Source organism: Bos indicus, chromosome 10 (genome assembly GCF_029378745.1).
Source record: "Bos indicus isolate NIAB-ARS_2022 breed Sahiwal x Tharparkar chromosome 10, NIAB-ARS_B.indTharparkar_mat_pri_1.0, whole genome shotgun sequence".
Taxonomy (NCBI): domain Eukaryota; kingdom Metazoa; phylum Chordata; class Mammalia; order Artiodactyla; family Bovidae; genus Bos; species Bos indicus.
Window position 1 is genome coordinate 55,558,140 of NC_091769.1, and position 19,416 is coordinate 55,577,555.

The 19,416-nt window shown below is 37.7% G+C and overlaps 1 protein-coding gene across 2 annotated transcripts in view; it reads right to left on the reverse strand.

The window, feature by feature from the left end:
- UNC13C (unc-13 homolog C) overlaps positions 1 to 19,416 on the reverse strand; it is a 723,080-nt gene that overhangs the window by 112,213 nt on the left and 591,451 nt on the right. For both annotated transcript variants that reach the window (XM_019968805.2, XM_070797523.1), the window contains 3 exons: positions 11,202 to 11,298; positions 10,420 to 10,563; positions 1,631 to 1,708 (listed from right to left, as the gene is read on the reverse strand). In XM_019968805.2, coding sequence (XP_019824364.2) covers positions 1,631 to 1,708; positions 10,420 to 10,563; positions 11,202 to 11,298 — 319 coding nt within the window. The remainder of the gene's footprint in view (positions 1 to 1,630; positions 1,709 to 10,419; positions 10,564 to 11,201; positions 11,299 to 19,416) is intronic.

Below are 19,416 nucleotides of genomic sequence, written 5' to 3' on the forward strand. Positions count from 1 at the left end.
TCTCTTTAAAAGTTTCCAGTGCTATTTTCAGATAAAATGGGAATATTGTCATAAGCATACAGAGAAAACAAAAAATAATTTTCAATGTTCTTGATATTTAAAGATATTTAAAAATTTATATCTGAAACAACAGTGATACTTACACACACAAATGTGCAAAAGCACTTCTTTAATCTATCTTAGCTGAAAGCTTAAACTAAGTAGCTGACTGTTATCCTTTTATGGAAAAGCTAAAATAACACTTGGCATTTAAATGAAAGTCTAAGACTTGTCAAGACATCAGTAATTAGGAAAGAAAAGCATTAAGGAAGGAAAAGTAAGCTTGTGTGCTATCATATTTCAATGATTTTTTTTTCTTTATAAAAATTTCATTTTGAAAAGTATAAAATATAAAGAAAAATACAGAGGATAATATAATGCTGATTTATATTTTTCATATTAAAGATAAAATAAATTATAAATGTCAAACATAAAGTAGAAGTCTGCAAGGGCTTTTTAAAGCTATTTTTCCTTTCTGAATGACAGGAATCGGCCTTGATAATTCATAGCCACCTTTCAAAATCTTCAATTTTTGATACCAAGGAAGTCAGAATCTTTTCTGAAATTATCTGGCACTGTTTTGATTTTCAACATATTACTTTTCAGCTGTATTATAAATTTAACTATAACTAGATGCTTTCAATAAATAAATACTCTATCTTGTCTATTAGAATATTTGTAATCAATGGCAATTAGAAATCACTACTGAGATATCCAGGCATTTCAATAAAATTTCTGGGCAGCATTTTTACTTAAGGGAAAGGAGAATCTTCTGGGACCCTCAAGAACTGTTAGGGCTGACTTATCTTAATGAGCTGTCAGCAAGAGGTCAATGAGGTTTCAGCAAGCATTCTCTTTAAGATTTGCCAGATAGTGGGAACTGATTTTTTGACAAAGGAAAAAACCCTGATTTTTCTCTTAAAAATCTAGTACTGACTTTTAAAATATTTTTTAATGTTTTAAAAAATTCTTATAATGTTACCAACATATTTCTCCTAAAATTATTATGGTGAATAGAAAGATTTTACCTTCCACCATAAAATAACATTGATTGTATTCCAAATTACTTTTGGTTTATTTTACTTCTCTTTATTCCTTTCATTACTCTGTAATATTGGCTTAAATTTTATCAACATTTGTCAATCATCCAAAAAATAAGACGGTAAGTTAATAATTCAGAGTATAGATCAGTATCACTCCTTACTTTAACCATTCTTTCCAATTTATCTGAAAACTAAAAGAATAAATTATACTCATTTTGGTATCGATGCCAAAACTACACTATTTGGTGTGAACATTGAACTTTTTAACTCCTAGGTCCCAGCTCCAGTGTTTACAATGATGTGGGTTTTCAATTGTTTTTACGAGTCTTACTCCTTATTGTCATGGAAAACCACAAGCTGACTGGCACTGAGATGCTCTCAACCTTCCCCTGAATTCTATTTTATACCAGTTCAGGACTACTAGAAAGCTTTCTAACAGTCTCCTGAGATCTCTATTTTTATCATCTATACGAAAACAGAAAGAAAATTGCTTACTTATATCAGTTCTTAATTGAGGACTATTTGAAAATAGAGACATTTTTACTTACCACATTTTCCTTATCACAGTATGAACTGAAATCACTTGATACAATTGCAGCATACTGAAGTAGTACTTTATTGATGGTCTAGGGAAAAAAATTGTGAAATTCATTCAGGTAAGTAAAACTTTATATGTACACATATATCTACATATGTATCTATCCCCACAAACACACACAATCCGGGTTATGTTAATCAGAAAACCTCAAAAGACTTTTTCAGATGAACAAGGGTCAGCAAGTGAGCTCAATTGCTCAGTCATTTCTGACTCTCTGTGATCTCATGGACTGCAGCCCACCAGGCTCCTTTGTCCATGGGATTTCCCAGGCAAGAATACTGGAGTCGGTTGCCATTTCCTTCTCAAGGGGATCTTCCCAACCCAGGGATGGAACTGGAGTCTCTTGCATTAGCAGGCAGATTCTTTTAACCACTGACCTGGGAAGCCAAACAAGGGCCATGCTGCTGCTGCTGCTGCTAAGTCGCTTCAGTCGTGTCCAACTCTGTGCGACCCCATAGACGGCAGCCCACAAGACTCCCCCGTCTCTGGGATTCTCCAGGCAAGAACACTGGAGTGGGTTGCCATTTCCTTCTCCAATGCATGAAAGTGAAAAGTGAAAGTGAAGTTGCTGAGTCTTGTCCGACTCTTAGCGACCCCATGGACTGCGGCCGACCAGGCTCCTCCATCCATGGGATTTTCCAGGCAAAAGTACTGGAGTGGGGTGCCACAAGGGTCATAGTAGTGACTAAATCTACACCTTTGCCAAAAGAAGGATTTCAAACTTATATTTAAATGACAATTTGTAATATTTCTGAGTACATTTGGAAGACAGTCCACACGCATCCATTCTAATACAACCAGCTCCATCACAAAATGATTTATTTCTAACTTAAGACTCAGGAGGTATACTGTTTGGTGGTACCGCCTCTATGCCTGTATACTTATTACCTAATGCCCCCAATGACTTTTTTCTTTTCCTGAATGATTGATACTTTATGCTTTCATTATCTGGCATGATTTCTAGTTGGCATCTCCTCTTCACCCCAACATACCACACACACACACACACACACACACACACACACAGCTCTACCATGACAAAATTCCTTGTGGTGGTTCTTTTTTCAACTTTCTACAGTATTCCTGAATTATGAGTAGGGTCAGAACATACCCATATGTGTCACTTAGCAATGAATATTTTCAATGATACAGAGCCTTACTAATAACAAAGAACACCTCTTAAGACCTAAATTTCAGCTTTTGTTGCATCACAGTATCTATTAATTTACCATTAATATAGTAAGTTATTTATTGATGCAATATTTGCTAAAAATACTGCCTAATCTTCCCCTCCTTGGCTTTTTTAATCCTAATTCAACATTTTCCTTCTCTATCTAATAACTCTTACTGAGACTAAGGATGCCCTCTGCTTCCATTAACTATGCAAAAGTAGGGAAAATGAACAAATTTCATTAGTTGCATTTTGTTTTAATTACTTAAACAGATATTGATGTGTTTGTAGGCTACTGCTATTTCTTACAGAGTTTGAATCAAGTCCAAAGTGGACATGATTTTCTTAGAAGAGAGAAAGCAACAAGAGAAGTAAATAGAGATCATCTCTTTTCGTAGAAAAGCAAAGACACAAAAGCTTTTTTATGTACATTCTTCTGAATTTTCTTTGTGACTCAAAATCAACTTGGGGAGATAGTCCAAGAAGTTAAGCTGAAGGAGAGATGTATAATTTGCAGACCTGAAGTCACAGAACGTGACTATGAACTCATTTATAGACTTTAAAAATCACAATGAAAACCTGAAACCTGAAATTAGGGCTAACAGGCAGAAAGAAAATCAATAGTTCGTGGAAAGAAAAGAACATTGTTGCTCAGTCATGTCCGACTCTTTGCGACTCTATGGACAGTAGCCTGCCAGGGTCTGCTGTCCTTAGAATTCTCCAGGCAAGAATACTGGAGTGGATTGCCATTCCCTTCTTCAAGGGATCTCCCCAACCCAGGGATAGAACCCAGGTCTCCAGCACTTCAGGCAGATTCTTTACCAACTGAGACACCAAAAGTGAAAACATGTATCAATTTAAATAGAAAACTTGGCTTTGAAAAATATAACATCTTATCAAGAAGTAGACTAACAAATCTAGGAAAACAGGTGGTGGATCAGACTAAAGTATTTTCTAAATGCATCTGTTCAAATTTTATTTTAGACTTCATGTTGAAAATTACTTTGGGGCTTACCTAATGAGTGCTGATTTACTCATGCATATGAACACTACTCTCAGTTTATAGGTTCTTATGACAGTGTCAACTGCAGGAATCAATTCACTATATTACAAAATTAAAAACCAACAGAAGCCTGCCTTTAGGAGCTTGTTGCATCTCAGACTATCATGTGTTCAAGATTTAGTTTGGGCAGGGGAATCCAGACAACTATTTCTGATTATTCTCAGCATCTTCACATGGTCTAATTCTTGCCTCTGCTTCATAGGAATTATGAAGTGATTCACTTGAATTTCAGCTGGGAGACAACTGATCCTAGGATCTCACATCTAATAACCTACAAATGCCAGAGGTTTGCAAGTCAGGATGCTGCTGCTGCTAAGTCGCTTCAGTTGTGTCCGACCCTATGCGACCCCGTAGACGGCAGCCCACCAGGTTCCCCCGTCCTTGGGATCCTCCAGGCAAGAACACTGGAGTGGGTTGCCATTTCCTGATAGGTTGCATTTAAGGAAAAGGGCTTTGTCATGTACAATGTAGTTTAAAGCCTTGTGCTCATAGAATTGCTGGTACACTGGCTATAACAATATCCACTTATTTGTGAGTATATAAAGTGCACCTAAATGTGTTCATGTACATTTCAGGGGCAACTTCAATGTCATTCTAATTTATTCAACAAAGAAAAATCACTATTAGACATTTCTTAATTAATACTAGTGACTACAGTTGAACCTTGAACAACCAGAGGGTTAGGGACACCAACTCTCTGCACAGTGAAAAACTGACTTGTAGCTTACAGTGAAAGCATTAGTTGCTCAGTCGTGTCCAGCTCCTTGACACCCCATGGACTATAACCTGCCAGGCTCTTCTGTCTATGAAATTCTCCAGGCAAGAATACTGGAGTGGGTAGCCATTCCCTTCTCCAAGGGATCTTCTCAACCCAGGGATCGAACCTGGGTCTTCTGCATTGCAGCAGATCCTTTACTGTCTGAGTCACCTGTTTTCATAGTTCTTCCATATCCCTGGATTCAACTAACCACATATCATATAGTACTGTAAAATTTACTATTTAAAAACTGGACACCCAAAGTTCAAACCCATGTTGTTCAAGGATCTACTGTAGTTAGTTAAGACATATCTATCTGAAGCACTTTTTCCAATATCATCGTAAGCATCACCTAGGAACTTGTTGGAAATAAATAAATTCCTTGATCCAGGACTCCCCTGGTGGCACAGTGGATAGGAGTCCACCTGACAATGTGGGGAACATGGGTTCAACCCCTGGTCTGGGAAGATTCCACATGCAGCAAAGCAACTAAGGCCATGTGCCACAGCTATTGAAGCCCATGTGCCCTAGAATTTGTGCTCCACAACGAGAGAAGCCACTGCAGCAGAGAGGGGCCCCTGCTCACCACAACCAGAGGAAGCCCTTGCAAGGCAACAAGGACCTAGTGAAGTCAAAAAATTAAACCAATTAAAAAAACTTCACTGGTCCAGTCCCAGGTCTATTGAGTCAGCAATTCTGGGGTTTGTTATTGCTTACTCACCAAGTCATGTCCGACGCTTTGTGACCCCATCAACTGTAGCCCACAAGGCTCCTCTGTCCCTGGGATTTCCCAGGCAAGAATACTGGAGTGGGTTGTAGAAGTAGACTAAATATCTTGCCAATACTACCAGGAGGGACATCTAGGAGTATACTCTTACAATCAGGAAGACAAGAACCCTGGACCAAATCCATCTCTGCAGTCACATTTTATGCATGGAGCTTTACAGTATCAGAGCAACATAGAGGACAAGCAGGCTGCAGTATTTGTTAAATGGCACTAGTGATGCCACTTCAGTGCTTCACACAGTGTATTTTAACGTATCCAATAAAACAGAATTCCCTAGGGATGCCTATGTTTGGCTTAATGGATAAACATGAATGGTGAGATTTTGGTCTTCAACTTACTAATTGATTTCTGATAACACTGGAATGTGAAGGTAATACAGATTGGTGGATGAAAGTGTTCCGTTCATATCATTTCTAGTCTTCTCTGCATTGTTTAAACCTTCTGAGCTTGTTTTGTCATATTAAAATTAGGAAAAATAATTGTATGTATCTCTTAAGGCGGTTGTAAAGAATAAGTGAGACAATACATGTAAAGTGATTAGTACATAGTGGTACTCAATGAATTATTATTATTATTTTCAAAATTAGGATTAGGTTCCCAGATCACAAGGAATATGTGTTCTCATTCACCATAATATTGACAACTCTTAGCTAGGAGTGAATTAACATTTGTTGATTTGTTTTTAAGTAGTACTGAAAATATTACTTCACTGTTCTTTTAACTGAAGTACCTATACTTGTCAAGAGCAATAAGACAGCCATAGGAATATTCTTCAACCACATGCCCATTTTCCCATTCATCACAGCTCCTGAATGTACCTGCTATGGAATTTAAAGCATTTGCTTGGTACCTGATTCAGTCTTTTATATGCTTTAGTGAAAATAAATCATGTTTTTAAGATCCAGTTGACAGTGCTAACTCCTCTTAAATGTTTGAAGACATCATTGATGTGTCTTTCCTCCAGGGGATGATTTAAATCAGTCTATGTCCCAGAAAAATAATAGGATTTCAGTATATCTTGATACAAGGATCCCGATCCTAAGAATGATAGGGTTTTCAAGACCAATGGTTACAGCTGATGAAATAAAACAAACTTCAGTAGTATGCAGTTCCTGTGAAATAGCTAATTAGATTAACCACAAAGTCCCATTTTTAAATAATTATGCTAATAAAAGTTTATTTTTCCATGAAGGTTGCCAATTTATATTTTCCTAGAAAATGGTTTTCATTCCTTGTGATAATTCATCTCCCTATGATAGTAGCTGGTTAGTATTGAATGTCCATGGGTTAAAAGTGCCTTTATTTCACTGAAATTATTTTACTGTGCCAATAAAACTCACCTTTCCTCAGTGACACATGCAGCCTAATTCTTTTCCTCTTGCTTTGGACAGTCTTTCCACTCTGGGCTTCTTTGGCCCCATCTTACATAACCTGACTACTCTGTGAATTCTGCTTTTGTAATATGTGCAACTCTTATCTGATCCTGCTTCCACTACAGAGTTTCAGAAATAGCATGTGACATACTTTTAAAAACACTGTCCCTAATGACCCTATTTCATTCTTTTCTTGGCAGTCATCCAAAACACAGCTCGTAGTCAAGAAAAGACTTCGAGAATTTTTTAGAACACTTCTGCAGAATTCACTGCAGATTTCCCCATAGTCGGAAATTGGAATCAGCTGCTAAAGAAAGTTTCAATAAATGATTTTTAACGATTATCTCTAAAAGTAGGAGGTTACCTTAGTCTTCCTACTTAGCAGATATAAAAACTGGAGTTCAAAGTATTTCATGGCAGACAAATATTTTGAAACATTTTAGGCTGACAGCTGCATGTCTGCCTAAAAGCCTTCATGGGCTCCTCATTTTTTACTAAAGAAATTCAGCCACTTTGCCTGCTCTTTAAGACTGTTTACGACACGAGCCTAACATTCCAACTGTAGTTTCACAGCCCTCTATAAATCTTATGCTCTTTCCTTAGTGGGACCTCTCAAGCTAGAAGTCCTGAGTCACAGAATAGCGGAGAATGACAAAGATTCTCTGTTGAGCAAGCTCTGTCCAGGCTCCTCTGAGTCCCCTTCTCAACTGGGCCTTGACCTTGGCTTATAAAGACTTGAACAAGACAGCAGCAAAATTTCTTAGAGTTCAAAGACACACCTCTTGGATGATCCCACATCCCTTAAAGTGCCTGCCTGAAAAAACCCAAGGCTGCCAAAAGATTTACCATTTATTCTAGCCAACACCTGAAGATAGGGTCCTATCTCCGAGCCTCTGTGGAAAGGTAGGGGCCTAACTTCAATAAGTACCAGTTAGCAAACTAGGTTGGAGAAGCCAATGGCACCTCACTCCAGTACTCTTGCCTGGAAAATTCCATGGACAGAGGAGCCTGGTAGGCTGCAGTCCATAGGGTCGCGAAGAGTCAGACACGACTGAGCGACTTCACTTTCACTTTTCACTTTCATGCGTTGGAGAAGGAAATGGCAACCCACTCCAGTGTTCTTGCCTGGAGAATCCCAGGGATGGGGGAGCCTGGTGGGCTGCCATCTATAGGGTCGCACAGAGTTAGACACTACTGAAGTGACATAGCAGCAGCAAACTAGGTGGGCTTCCCATGGATCAATCCCGTCTCCTGCTCTTGAGGCCCTACTTGTGCTCTCCTGATCCTGTATTCTGCCTCTGAAACACCCAGTGATGGCTGTACAATCAAATCAGTCTGTTTTAGTCTGGACTCTCCACCATTGCAGTAGTTTATTACTGATTAAAATCTGTCCTTACCACTTTGACTAGTATATCTGGCTTTGTTTATTTATTTATTTTTTTTTACCAAAGGCTGAAGTTTGGTGAGCAGGAAGTCAATCTTTGTTGTGTTAAATCATACAGTTTCTTGGTTTACTAGTTCAGTTCAGTAGTTCAGTCATGTCCGACTCTTTGCCACCCCATGAATCACAGTACACCAGGCCTCCCTGTCCATCACCAACTCCTGGAGTTCACTCAAACTCGTGTCCATCGAGTCGGTGATGCCATCCAGCCATCTCGTCCTCTGTCGTCCCCTTTTCCTCCTGCCCCCAGTCCCTCCCAGCATCAGGGTCTTTTCCAATGAGTCAACTCTTCGCATGAGGTGGCCAAAGTATTGGAGTTTCAGCTTCAGCATCAGTCCTTCCAATGAACACCCAGGACTGATCTCCTTTAGAATGGACTGGTTGGATCTCCTTGCAGTCCAAGGAACTCTCAAGAGTCTTCTCCAGCACCACGATTCAAAAGCATCAGTTCTTCGGGGCTCAGCTTTCTTCACAGTCCAACTCTCACATCCATACATGACTACTGGAAAAACCACAGCCTTGACTAGATGGACCTTTGTTGGCAAAGTAATGTCTCTGCTTTTGAATCTGCTATCTAGGTTGGTCATAACTTTCCTTCCAAGGAGTAAGTGTCTTTTAATTTCATGGAAGAAAGTGAAGAGGAACTAAAAAGCCTCTGATGAAAGTAAAAGAGGAGAGTCAAAAAGTTGGCTTAAAGCTCAACATTCAGAAAACGAAGATCATGGCATCTGGTCCCATCACTTCATGGGAAATAGATGGGGGAACAGTGGAAACAGTGTCAGACTTTATTTTTGGGGGCTCCAAAATCACTGCAGATGGTGATTGCAGCCATGAAATTAAAAGACACTTACTCCTTGGAAGGAAAGTTATGACCAACCTAGATAGCATATTCAAAAGCAGAGACATTACTTTGCCAACAAAGGTCCATCTAGTCAAGGCTATGGTTTTTCTAGTGGTCATGTATGGATGTGAGAGTTGGACTATGAAGAAGGCTGAGTGCCAAAGAATTGATGCTTTTGAACTGTGGTGTTGGAGAAGACTCTTGAGAGTCCCTTGGACTGCAAGGAGATCCAACCAGTCCATTCTGAAGGAGATCAGCCCTGGGTGTTCTTTGGAAGGAACGATGCTAAAGCTGAAACTCCAATACTTTGGCCACCTCATGAGAAGAGTTGACTCATTGGAAAAGACTCTGATGCTGGGAGGGATTGGGGGCAGGAGGAGAAGGGGAAGACAGAGGATGAGATGGTTGGATTGCATCACTGACTCAATGGATATGAGTTTAAGTGAACTCCGGGAGTTGGTGATGGACAGGGAGGCCTGGAGTGCTGCAATTCATGGGGTGGCAAAGAGTAGGACACGACTGAGTAACTGAACTGAACTGAGACAATAAGAGGAGGAAGAGGTCTTAAGGGAAGGCTGGTTGCTCAAAATCAACTAACAAAGCCTATTTGTAAAAATCAAGGGAACTGCTCAGACTCACACTATAGTTATTGGCTGATTTGAAATTAGAACTCAATTTTCATTACTCCAAATTCAACATATTTTGTGCTACAGTGTATACTACTAAAAAAAATACTTGCCATTTGAATATGAAATTCCAAGATTTATTTTCTGCTACAAAGCTAAAGTGTAAATTAATTTGGCCACCCATAGTAGTCTCATCAATTACAAATGACTCAGTCATTCATGTGAATAGTAACTTGATTTTTTAGATGATAAATCTGTATTTAAGAAAAAAGAAGGGCAAGAAGACAGGTGACAAGCTTGAAACAGTCTTTTTTTGCTGGGATTAGGAAATTAAATTGGGGTAGTGGTCAGACAAGACTAGTGCTATAAAATAACAGCATTTTTCAGATTCTGTGCAACATGCCAGAGTCCCTGGTGGCTCAGTGGTAAGTAATACACCTGCAATGCAGAAGACCTAGGTTCGATCCCTGGGTCAGGATGATGCCCTGGAGAAGGGAATGGCAACCCACTCCAGTACTCTTGCCTGGAGACTTCCATGAACAGAGGAGCCTGGTGGGCTACAGTCCATGGGGTCGCAAAGAGCTGGACATGACCTGAGTGACTAACACACAAATACACACACACAAACACACACACACACACTGTCCCAGCAAAGAAAGGATTCATTCCATTCAACCTACCTTTGCAAATCTTCTCATTAAGTGTGATAATGCTTCAGGATTGGGGCATTCCAGTTTCTTAATAATCTCAAAGCTCTGATTAAGCTGAGCAAAGACATCAACCACGGAGCAAGAGAAGAGCGCATGATCAGATGTCTGTTGGAACTGAGGAGAGAGAAGATGAAACCATTCCCGAAACATATTACATGGACTGTGGAAAGAATTTTCATTATTTCTCAAAACAACTCAATCTCCTATATCATGCGCCTTCATTTCCCAGTAAGAAAATGCTTGTTCATTTTAAAATCATTCATCTCCTTTTCTGAAAAGTATAGTAAAACTAGTATCATGAGGCAGGTTACTATTAATTGAATTGGGGGAGTGGTTTTTTTCAATTTCTTATTCCCCACAGGCATTAGGATGGTTTAGCAAGCTGATTGTGGCTCGAGACATTTGATTTACTCTTAGAGGGATTGGGAGAGTGTCTGTCCCTAATCTTGGAATCCTGGAAAGGTTCCAGAGCAATGGGGACGCTTTGTATAAGCCTAATGAACTTGTAGATTCAGGTCAATTCAAGGAGTAAAGAATCTTGGAGCAAAAGGGTGATTGATTTTTTTTTTTTTTAAAGCAATTCCCTAGGTGTCTTATCAGACTTTAAAATTGTGTTCTAATTATATTTTGGTAATTAGAGTATTAAAAAAATGTTAATTAATAGCAATAAACCTAACAATTCCCATTAGCTTAAAAGTGAGCAGTATGAATAAATCTCAATAATAAGCAATCTGAAAGTCATTTAAACTCACTCCATCTTTTTTGTCTCTTCCCAGGGCTCCATGTAGGAACTCCATTGACACATCTTCATTTTCATCTAGCCACTGCATGACAAAAGGTTCAAACCACCTGAAAAAAATTAATATTATGACATACTATAAAAGATGTCATTCACACATAATTAATAGAAAATGCAGTATTGCTCTTTTCTTATCTGAGAGTAATTCAGGACCAAAACCTCTTTTCATTCTCTTTTTCTAGTTTTGCTACCTTGAAGACCTTTATCTTCACTTCTTAAATATATCCCCTTCTTGGAATTCCCTGGCAGTCCAGTGGTTAGGACTCTGAGCTACCATTGCAGGGGGCATGGGTTTGATCCCTGATTGGGGATCTAAGATCCTGCATGCTGTGCAGGGTGGCCAATATCTATCTATCTAACTTTCCCTTTTACCTTCAATTCCTTCCTTTCTCTTGACCCTTCTCATGCTGTTTCATTAGTTCCCAATTCCCAATCTATGATTCTCTTTACAATTCAAAATCCTGTAAAACGTAGATCTTGTATGCTGTGTGCCCCACTGTATCATTCTCTTATTTCTCAGGGCTTTGCCATCTGGCTTTCATCTACCACAACTCCTCTCCTGTAACTGATCCTGCAGGCTCACCTTCAAATTTTAATGATCTGTAATCAACCTGCAGTTGGGCTTTGTGAATGGTCTGTTTCAAAGTTCTTTTTTCCATAAGAATGTACAATGGATGTACAGTTGTCTAGCACCATTTATTTAGAAGGTCATCCTTACCCCCACTGCTGTGAGTTGGCATCTTTGATGCAAATCAATTAACAGCAATGAGTGGATTTCTCTTCAGACTACTTTATTTCATTCATCTATTTGTTACACACAACACTATACAATTAATAACCAGCTTTTGAATATGTCTTGACAACTGATAGTGTAGTTCTTCAACATTTTTACTTCCTCTTCAAGGTTGCTGTGGCTAGTCTTGGCCCTTTGTATTTTTATGTACTACATTTTTTTGAACAAACTTGTCAATCTTCACACAAAGAGTATAGTTGATTTACAATGTTGTATTAATTTCTACTGTACAGTAAAGTGATTCAGGTATATGCATACGTGTGTGTGTGTGTGTGTGTGTGTGTGTTCAGTCGTGTCTGACTCTTTGCAACTCCATGGACTGTGGCCTGCCAGGCTCCTCTGTCCATGGAATTTTCCAGGCAAGAATACTGGAGTGGGTAGCCATTTCTTCCTCCAGGGGATCTTCCCAACCCAGGGAGTGAACCCATGTCTCTTGTGTCTTCTGCCCTGGCAGGTGGATTCTCTACCACTGTACCACCTGGGAAGTCCGATCGATCTATCTATCTATAAAATTGGTTATTCTTGATCTCATGGGGAAGTTTTCAAAATTTTATCTATGTTTGTATAGTTTGTTTAAATGGGGGGGTTATTTTATTAGATTAAGAGAGTTTCCTTGATTTTTAATTAATGTTCTATTTTATCTAATTACTGCTATAAGTTTAGTGTAATGATTGTAGGAATTTTCTCCTTCATAATTTAAATACGGTGAATTGTGTTCATTGCTTTTAAAATGTGTAATCTCATATCCCAGGAGTAAATTCCCCTTTGTCATGTTTATATTAGCCTTTTTATATTGGCTAATATTTCATTTATTTTTTTAACTATGTTCAGAGAGAAATTGGCCTGTAATTATTCTTGTGTGCTGTGTTCTCAATGAGTTTTAGTAGTGAGGATATGGTGACCTTAAAAATGATTTGAGAAGTATTCCTACCTTCTCTGGAACAGTTTGTGTTACATTGGTGATATTCTTTCTTAAACATTTGGAAGAATTCAGTTTGGCGCCATCTGGGCATGCAGTTTTAATTGTGACATGAGCTTTAATTAAGGATTCAAATTTTAAAATACAGACCCATTCAGATTTTATATTTTTTTGTTATGCTAGCTTGGTTTTAGTTATTTTGCCTAACTTTTAAATGGCCTACCATAAATGCTCTCTTAATAATTTTTTATCTTTGTAGGATCTTTTGTGATATCTTTTCCTGATAATGGTAATTTGTAACATTTTTTTTTTTTTTTGCACTGCCCTTGCTAAGGTTTCTTGGATTTTCTTCATCTTCTCAAAAACACACTTGGCTTTTTAACTCCAGGTGGCACAGTGGTAAAGAATCTGCCTGCCAAAGCAGAAGACAGGAGAGATGCACGTTTGATCCCTGGGTTAGGAAGATCCCTTGGAGTAAGAAATGGCAACCCACTCAAATATTCTTGCCTGGAAAATTCAATGGACAGAGCAATCTGACAGGCTTCATTCAGTCCATGGGGCTGCAAAGAGTCAGACAGGACCGAGCACATAAAATTTTCTACTTTATTTTTAACCCAGGTCATGTTGATATTTTCTTTTTCTATTTTCTCTTGATTTTAAATATTTCTTCTGATAACTTACATCACTGATTTTATAGTTTTTCCTTTCTTTGTATAGAATCAGAGCCATAAATTTTCTTCTATTTCCTGTTTTAGCTGTAATCCACAAGTTTTGACATGCTATATTTTATCATTAGTTAAAAATACTGTGTAATTATACTGTGTAATTTACACTGTGGTTTATTTTTTGACATATGAATGATCTAGAGTATCTGCTTAATTTCCTATCTGTGGTCCAAGAACATACAGTATATTTTCTAAGCTTTTAAAATTCATTATATTTGCTTTTGGGTCTAGCAGATAGTCTGTTTTGGTAAGTGCACCATGTGTGTCTGTTAAAAATGTGTATTTTCTCACTGCTGGTTAATTATAAATTACAGATAGGTATTCTGTGTGTGTGTGTGTGTGTAAATGATTATCTATGAAAATTTGTGGAAACTCTGGGTGAGCAGATAGAGATGTATCTGGGTAGATAAATTCTCTGTTTTATTCATGCTTTTGAAATGTCTTTATTAATGACATTTTGTCTGATTCTTCAGTTTCTGAAAGAATTGTAATCTCCAAATAGGATTGTAGATTTTATTTTTCATTTTATTTCTGACAATTTTTGCTTTATATATTTTGCTGACATGTCATTTAATACATACAAATTGAGAAATGATATATCTTTTTAAACTTTATTTTTGAAAAATTTTCATTGAAGTACAGTTGATTTACAATGTTGTGTTAGTTCTTGGTGTACAAGAAAGTGGGTTAGTTGTATATATTACATTATATATTCTTTTTTATATTCTTTTCCACTTGGGTTTGTATGGGGTACTGAATATAGTCCCTGTGCTAAACAGTAGGGCCTTGTTTATCTATTTTATATATAGTAGTTTGTATCTGTTAATCCCCAGTCTCCTAATTTATCCTAGCCCACCTTACCCCTTTGGTAACCATAAGATTGCTTTCTGTGTCTATGAGTGAGTATTTGCTTTATAAATCAGTTCATTTGTATCATATTTTTTATTTCATAAATGTGATATCATATGGTATTTTTCTCTGACTTACTTAGTATGATAACCTCTAGATCCATTCATGTTTCTGCAAATGGCAATATTCCATTCTTTTTATGGATAAGTAATATTCCATTGTATATTTGATCCACATTTTCTTTATCCATTCATCTGTCAATTGATATTTAGGTTGCTTCCATGACTTGCCTATTGTAAATATTGTTGCTATGAATTTGAGGGTGTATGTATCTTTTCAAGTTAGTTTTTTCCAGATATATGTCTAGGAGTAAGATTGCTGAATCATAGGGCAACTCTATTTTTAGCTTTTTATGGAACCCCCATACTGTGTTCCATAGTGGCTGAGCCAACGTACATTCCCACCAACAGTGTAGGAGGGATCTCTTTTCTCAACACCTTTTCAGCATTTGTTATTTGTAGACTTTTTGATGTTGGCCCTTCTAACCTGCGTGAGGTGATATCTCAGTAGTTTTGATTTGCATTTCTCTAATTAGTTTTGTTGAACATCTTTCCATGTGCCTATTGCCCATCTGTATGTCTTCTTTGGGGATCTATCTAGTTTGGTCTTCTACACAATTTTTTTAAGCTTGAACAAATAGAAAAATGACATTTACTTATTTGTTCTGCCCATTTTTTCATTAGATTGTTTTTGTTGTTGTTGAGTCATGTGAACTATTTTTGTTTTTTTGAATTTAATCCCTTGTTGGTCATGCTGTTTGCAAATATTCTCTCCCATTCCATAGGTTGTCTTTTCATTTTGTTTGTGGCTTCTTTTGCTGTGCAAAAGCTTGTTTGATTTGGTACCATTTGTTTATTTTTGTTTTCAATTCTATTTCCTTAGGAGACTGACCTAATAAAAAACACTGATAGGATTTATGTCAGAGAATGTTTGCCTGTGTTCTCTTACAAGAATTTTATGGTGTCATATTTGAGCATTGTTCTATCTTCATTGATATACATATAGCTGTCCAGCTTTCTCAACATCACTTGCTAAAGAGACTGTCTTTATATTTTGTATATTTTTGCCACCTTTGTTGAAGATGAATTGATTGTAGGTTGTGTGGGTTTATTTCTGGGCTCTCTATTCTGTTCCATTGATCTGTATATCTGTTTTTGTGCCAGTAACATGCTGTTTTGATTGCTGTAAATTTGTAGTATTGTCTATAGTCTGGGAGGGTTATACCTCCAGTTTTGTTCTTTTTCCTCAGAATTGTTTTGGGAATTCAGGGTCTTTCATGGTGCAATATAAATTTTAGGATTATTTGTTCTAGTTCTGTGAAAAATGTCACGGATAATTTGATGGGGATCACATTAAATCTGTAGATTGCTTTGGATAGTATGGCCATTTAACAGTATTAATTCTTCCAATCCAAGCACATGTGATATCTTTCCACTAGAAATGAAACATCTTTTTGTTGAATTATTCCCTTAATTATCATGAAAAATTTCTCTCAAAGTGTTTATCTTAAAATCTACTTTTTTAATATTAATATAGCTGCATAATTTTCCTTTCAATTATTTTTTCATCCTTTAACATTTCTAGACTCTCATGTTTTAGGTGAATAAATTATAAGAAAGATATTTTGGGTTTTACTATTTTATCTAACAGAACAATACTTGTTGGCTAGAATATCAATCTACTTGCACTTAAGGTTTACACTTAATTTTCTGATACATTAAATTTTAAATCTATCATATTTCATTCCCACTCCCAGTTTCCTACTTGCCCTTCATTCCTTTCTTTCTCATTTTTTGCCTTTTAAGTAGTTTTATTTTACTCGCTCCTCCTTCCCCATAATCTTATTTGATGCCTAGTATTATATTATACATTAAGAGCTTGCATTATAAATTATAACACACACACCCAGACATAGTAAAAGCTTTTTAAAATGAGTATTTACACCTTCTAAATAATTTGAGGACCTTTTATTAACTCAGTCTATCATTCTCCTACATTTTCAGGCTATTTTTGTCCTCTATTTTAATTCTATGCAGATTTTATTCTACAGATTTTAAAACTTTTATATTGCTCAGTTCAGTTCAGTTCAGTTCAGTCGCTCAGTCATGTCCAATTCTTTGCGACCCCATGAATCGCCGCACGCCAGGCCTCCCTGTCTATCACCAACTCCCAGAGTTCACTCAGACTCACATCCATCGAGTCCATGATGCCATCCAGCCATCTCATCCTCTGTAGTCCCCTTCTCCTCCTGCCCCCAATCCCTCCCAGCATCAGGGTCTTTTCCAATGAGTCAACTCTTCGCATAAGGTGGCCAAAGTATTGGAGTTTCAGCCTCAGCGTCAGTCCTTCCAATGAACACCCAGGACTGATCTCCTTCAGAATGGACTGGTTGGATCTCCTTGCAGTCCAGGGGACTCTCAAGAGTCTTCTCCAACACCACAGTACAAAAGCATCAATTCTTCGGCACTCAGCCTTCTTCACAGTCCAACTCTCACATCCATTCATGACCACAGGAAAAACCACAGCCTTGACTAGACGGACCTTTGTTGGCAAAGTAATGTCTCTGCTTTTGAATATGCTATCTAGTTTGGACATAACTTTCCTTCCAAGGAGTAAGCGTCTTTTAATTTCATGGCTGCAGTCACCATCTGCAGTGATTTTGGAGCCCCCAAAAATAAAGTCTGACACTGTTTCCACTGTTTCCCCATCTATTTCCCATGAAGTGATGGGACCGGATGCCATGATCTTCGTTTTCTGAATGTTGAGCTTTAAGCCAACTTTTTCACTCTCCTCTTTCACTTTCATCAAGAGGCTTTTTAGGTCCTCTTCACTTTCTGCCATAAGGGTGGTGTCATCTGCATATCTGAGGTTATTGATATTTCTCTCAGCAATCTTGCTAATGTGCTTTAAATGTACTAATTTGTTCATCTTCTCTAATATTTTTAATTCTTTATTACTGTATTCTTAAGTCATTTTTCTCTGTCTGAAGGCTTAGAGTATATTTTTGATGAGAGTCTCCTGGAAATGAGTTCTCTTAGGTTTTCAGCTGGGCCTCCCTTGCAGCTCAGTTGGTAAAGAATCTGGCTACAGTATAGAAGACCTGGGTTCTATTCCTGAGTTGGAGGATCCCCAGTTATACTGTATAAATGTTTTTATCTTCCTTTATTTTTGAAGGATATATTTGATGCTTGTAGAATTCTAATTGCTCTCTTTCAGCACTTAAAAGATATCATTGCATCATATTCAGGTTTCAGTCACTTCTGTTGAATAATCAGTCAATTGTATTACTGCAGCTCTTTTGAAGGTAGTGTCTTCCCTTCCTCGACCCCAGTACACTTAAGTTTTACTTCTTTTTGATTTTAAGCAGTTTTCTATGATGGGCCTGCAGGTGGTTTTCCTTGCATTTATCCTTCTTAGGATTTACAGAAATTCTTAAACTTTAGTTTAAAACTTTTCATCAGTTTTGCAAAATCCACATCTAGTATCTTTTTACACACTGCTCAAATACTATTTATTCTTTCTCTCTTCTCTTTTTTGGGGACCCAATTCATTGCACACCAGACCTCTTTATAATTTGCCTCATATATCCCTGTTTTATTTTTTTCTATATTTGTATTTTTTGTTTCTACGGCTCAGTTATTTTAGGCCCTCTGCTGTGTATATTCTGCCATTAGGTCCATCTATTACATTCCTAACTTCCTTTTTCAGTTCTATGATGTCCAATTTATTCTTCTTATAGCTTCCTTTTTACTCTTGAAGTCCTCCCACAATTTGAAGGACATATCAAACTATGTCTGATAAGGCTAGTATCTCTTTTTCTCTTGGATTCTAGTCATTTGGTCCTATTGTCTGGCAATCTTTAACCTTTTAAATATTGTGCATTGTCTATGAAAAGTTGTGGAACCTTTGATTTCTCATTTCCTTCAGAGTGGATCTAAGTTTCTGCTTGTAGATAGAATGTAGGAAGATCACCAAGATCCAGGAAAGGCTAGATTTTAGGCTGGTCTCAGTTTGCCCTTATTTTTAGAACAGACTCCTTCAGGGATCTCACCTGAAAAACTGGGATGTTTATAGTGCTGCTTCTTTCTTAGAAAGCCTTACCTTCTAATTTTTGTCTCCCCAACACTGTGAGAATGTTGAAGTTTCTACCTAGCTTTTTAACCTCTTAGTGCTTGCATTCTACTCGATTTCTGCCTCACTCTCCACTCAAGGGCAGATTAGGAATCAGAGAACACCTCAAAAAGAAACTGCATACAACATGTTGTACTTCTGTGTAGTCCCCTTTATTCCGAGATCTTGGTCCCACAAGACCAAGCAGGCTTTAGAGCCCTGAACACCGATGTTTGTTTCTCTAGCCGGTGGAGTCACTATCAACTCTGAGTTACTGTTCTCTGTTTGACCACCAGGACTGGTATGGCACGTAGCTGGAGGGGCCTGGGGAGAAACTGCAACAGACACAGGGTTCATCTCAATGCATTTCTTTTCTCAGGGACCTTAGTGACTCACTCCCTGGTGACTTGCCTTGATTGCTCTCTGATGCTGTTTAATTTATTCAGCTTTTATAGTTGGTCTTCAGTGAGCATGGTAGTCTGATTATAGTTAGTTCAGACAGAGCCAGAAGCAGAAGTCTCTGGCAAACAGCTCCCCTTTTTATTTCCCTATTCCCAGCCAATGATGTCACCAACACTTAGACACTTGTACTGCACGTTTAAGTCTTCAATCCTCAAGTGTGTTTAGCTGACAAAGTCTGTAAATTCTATCTTTGAAATTTATCTCCCACACATCTTCATCCTTTACACTTTTACTACAGTCACACTATTAT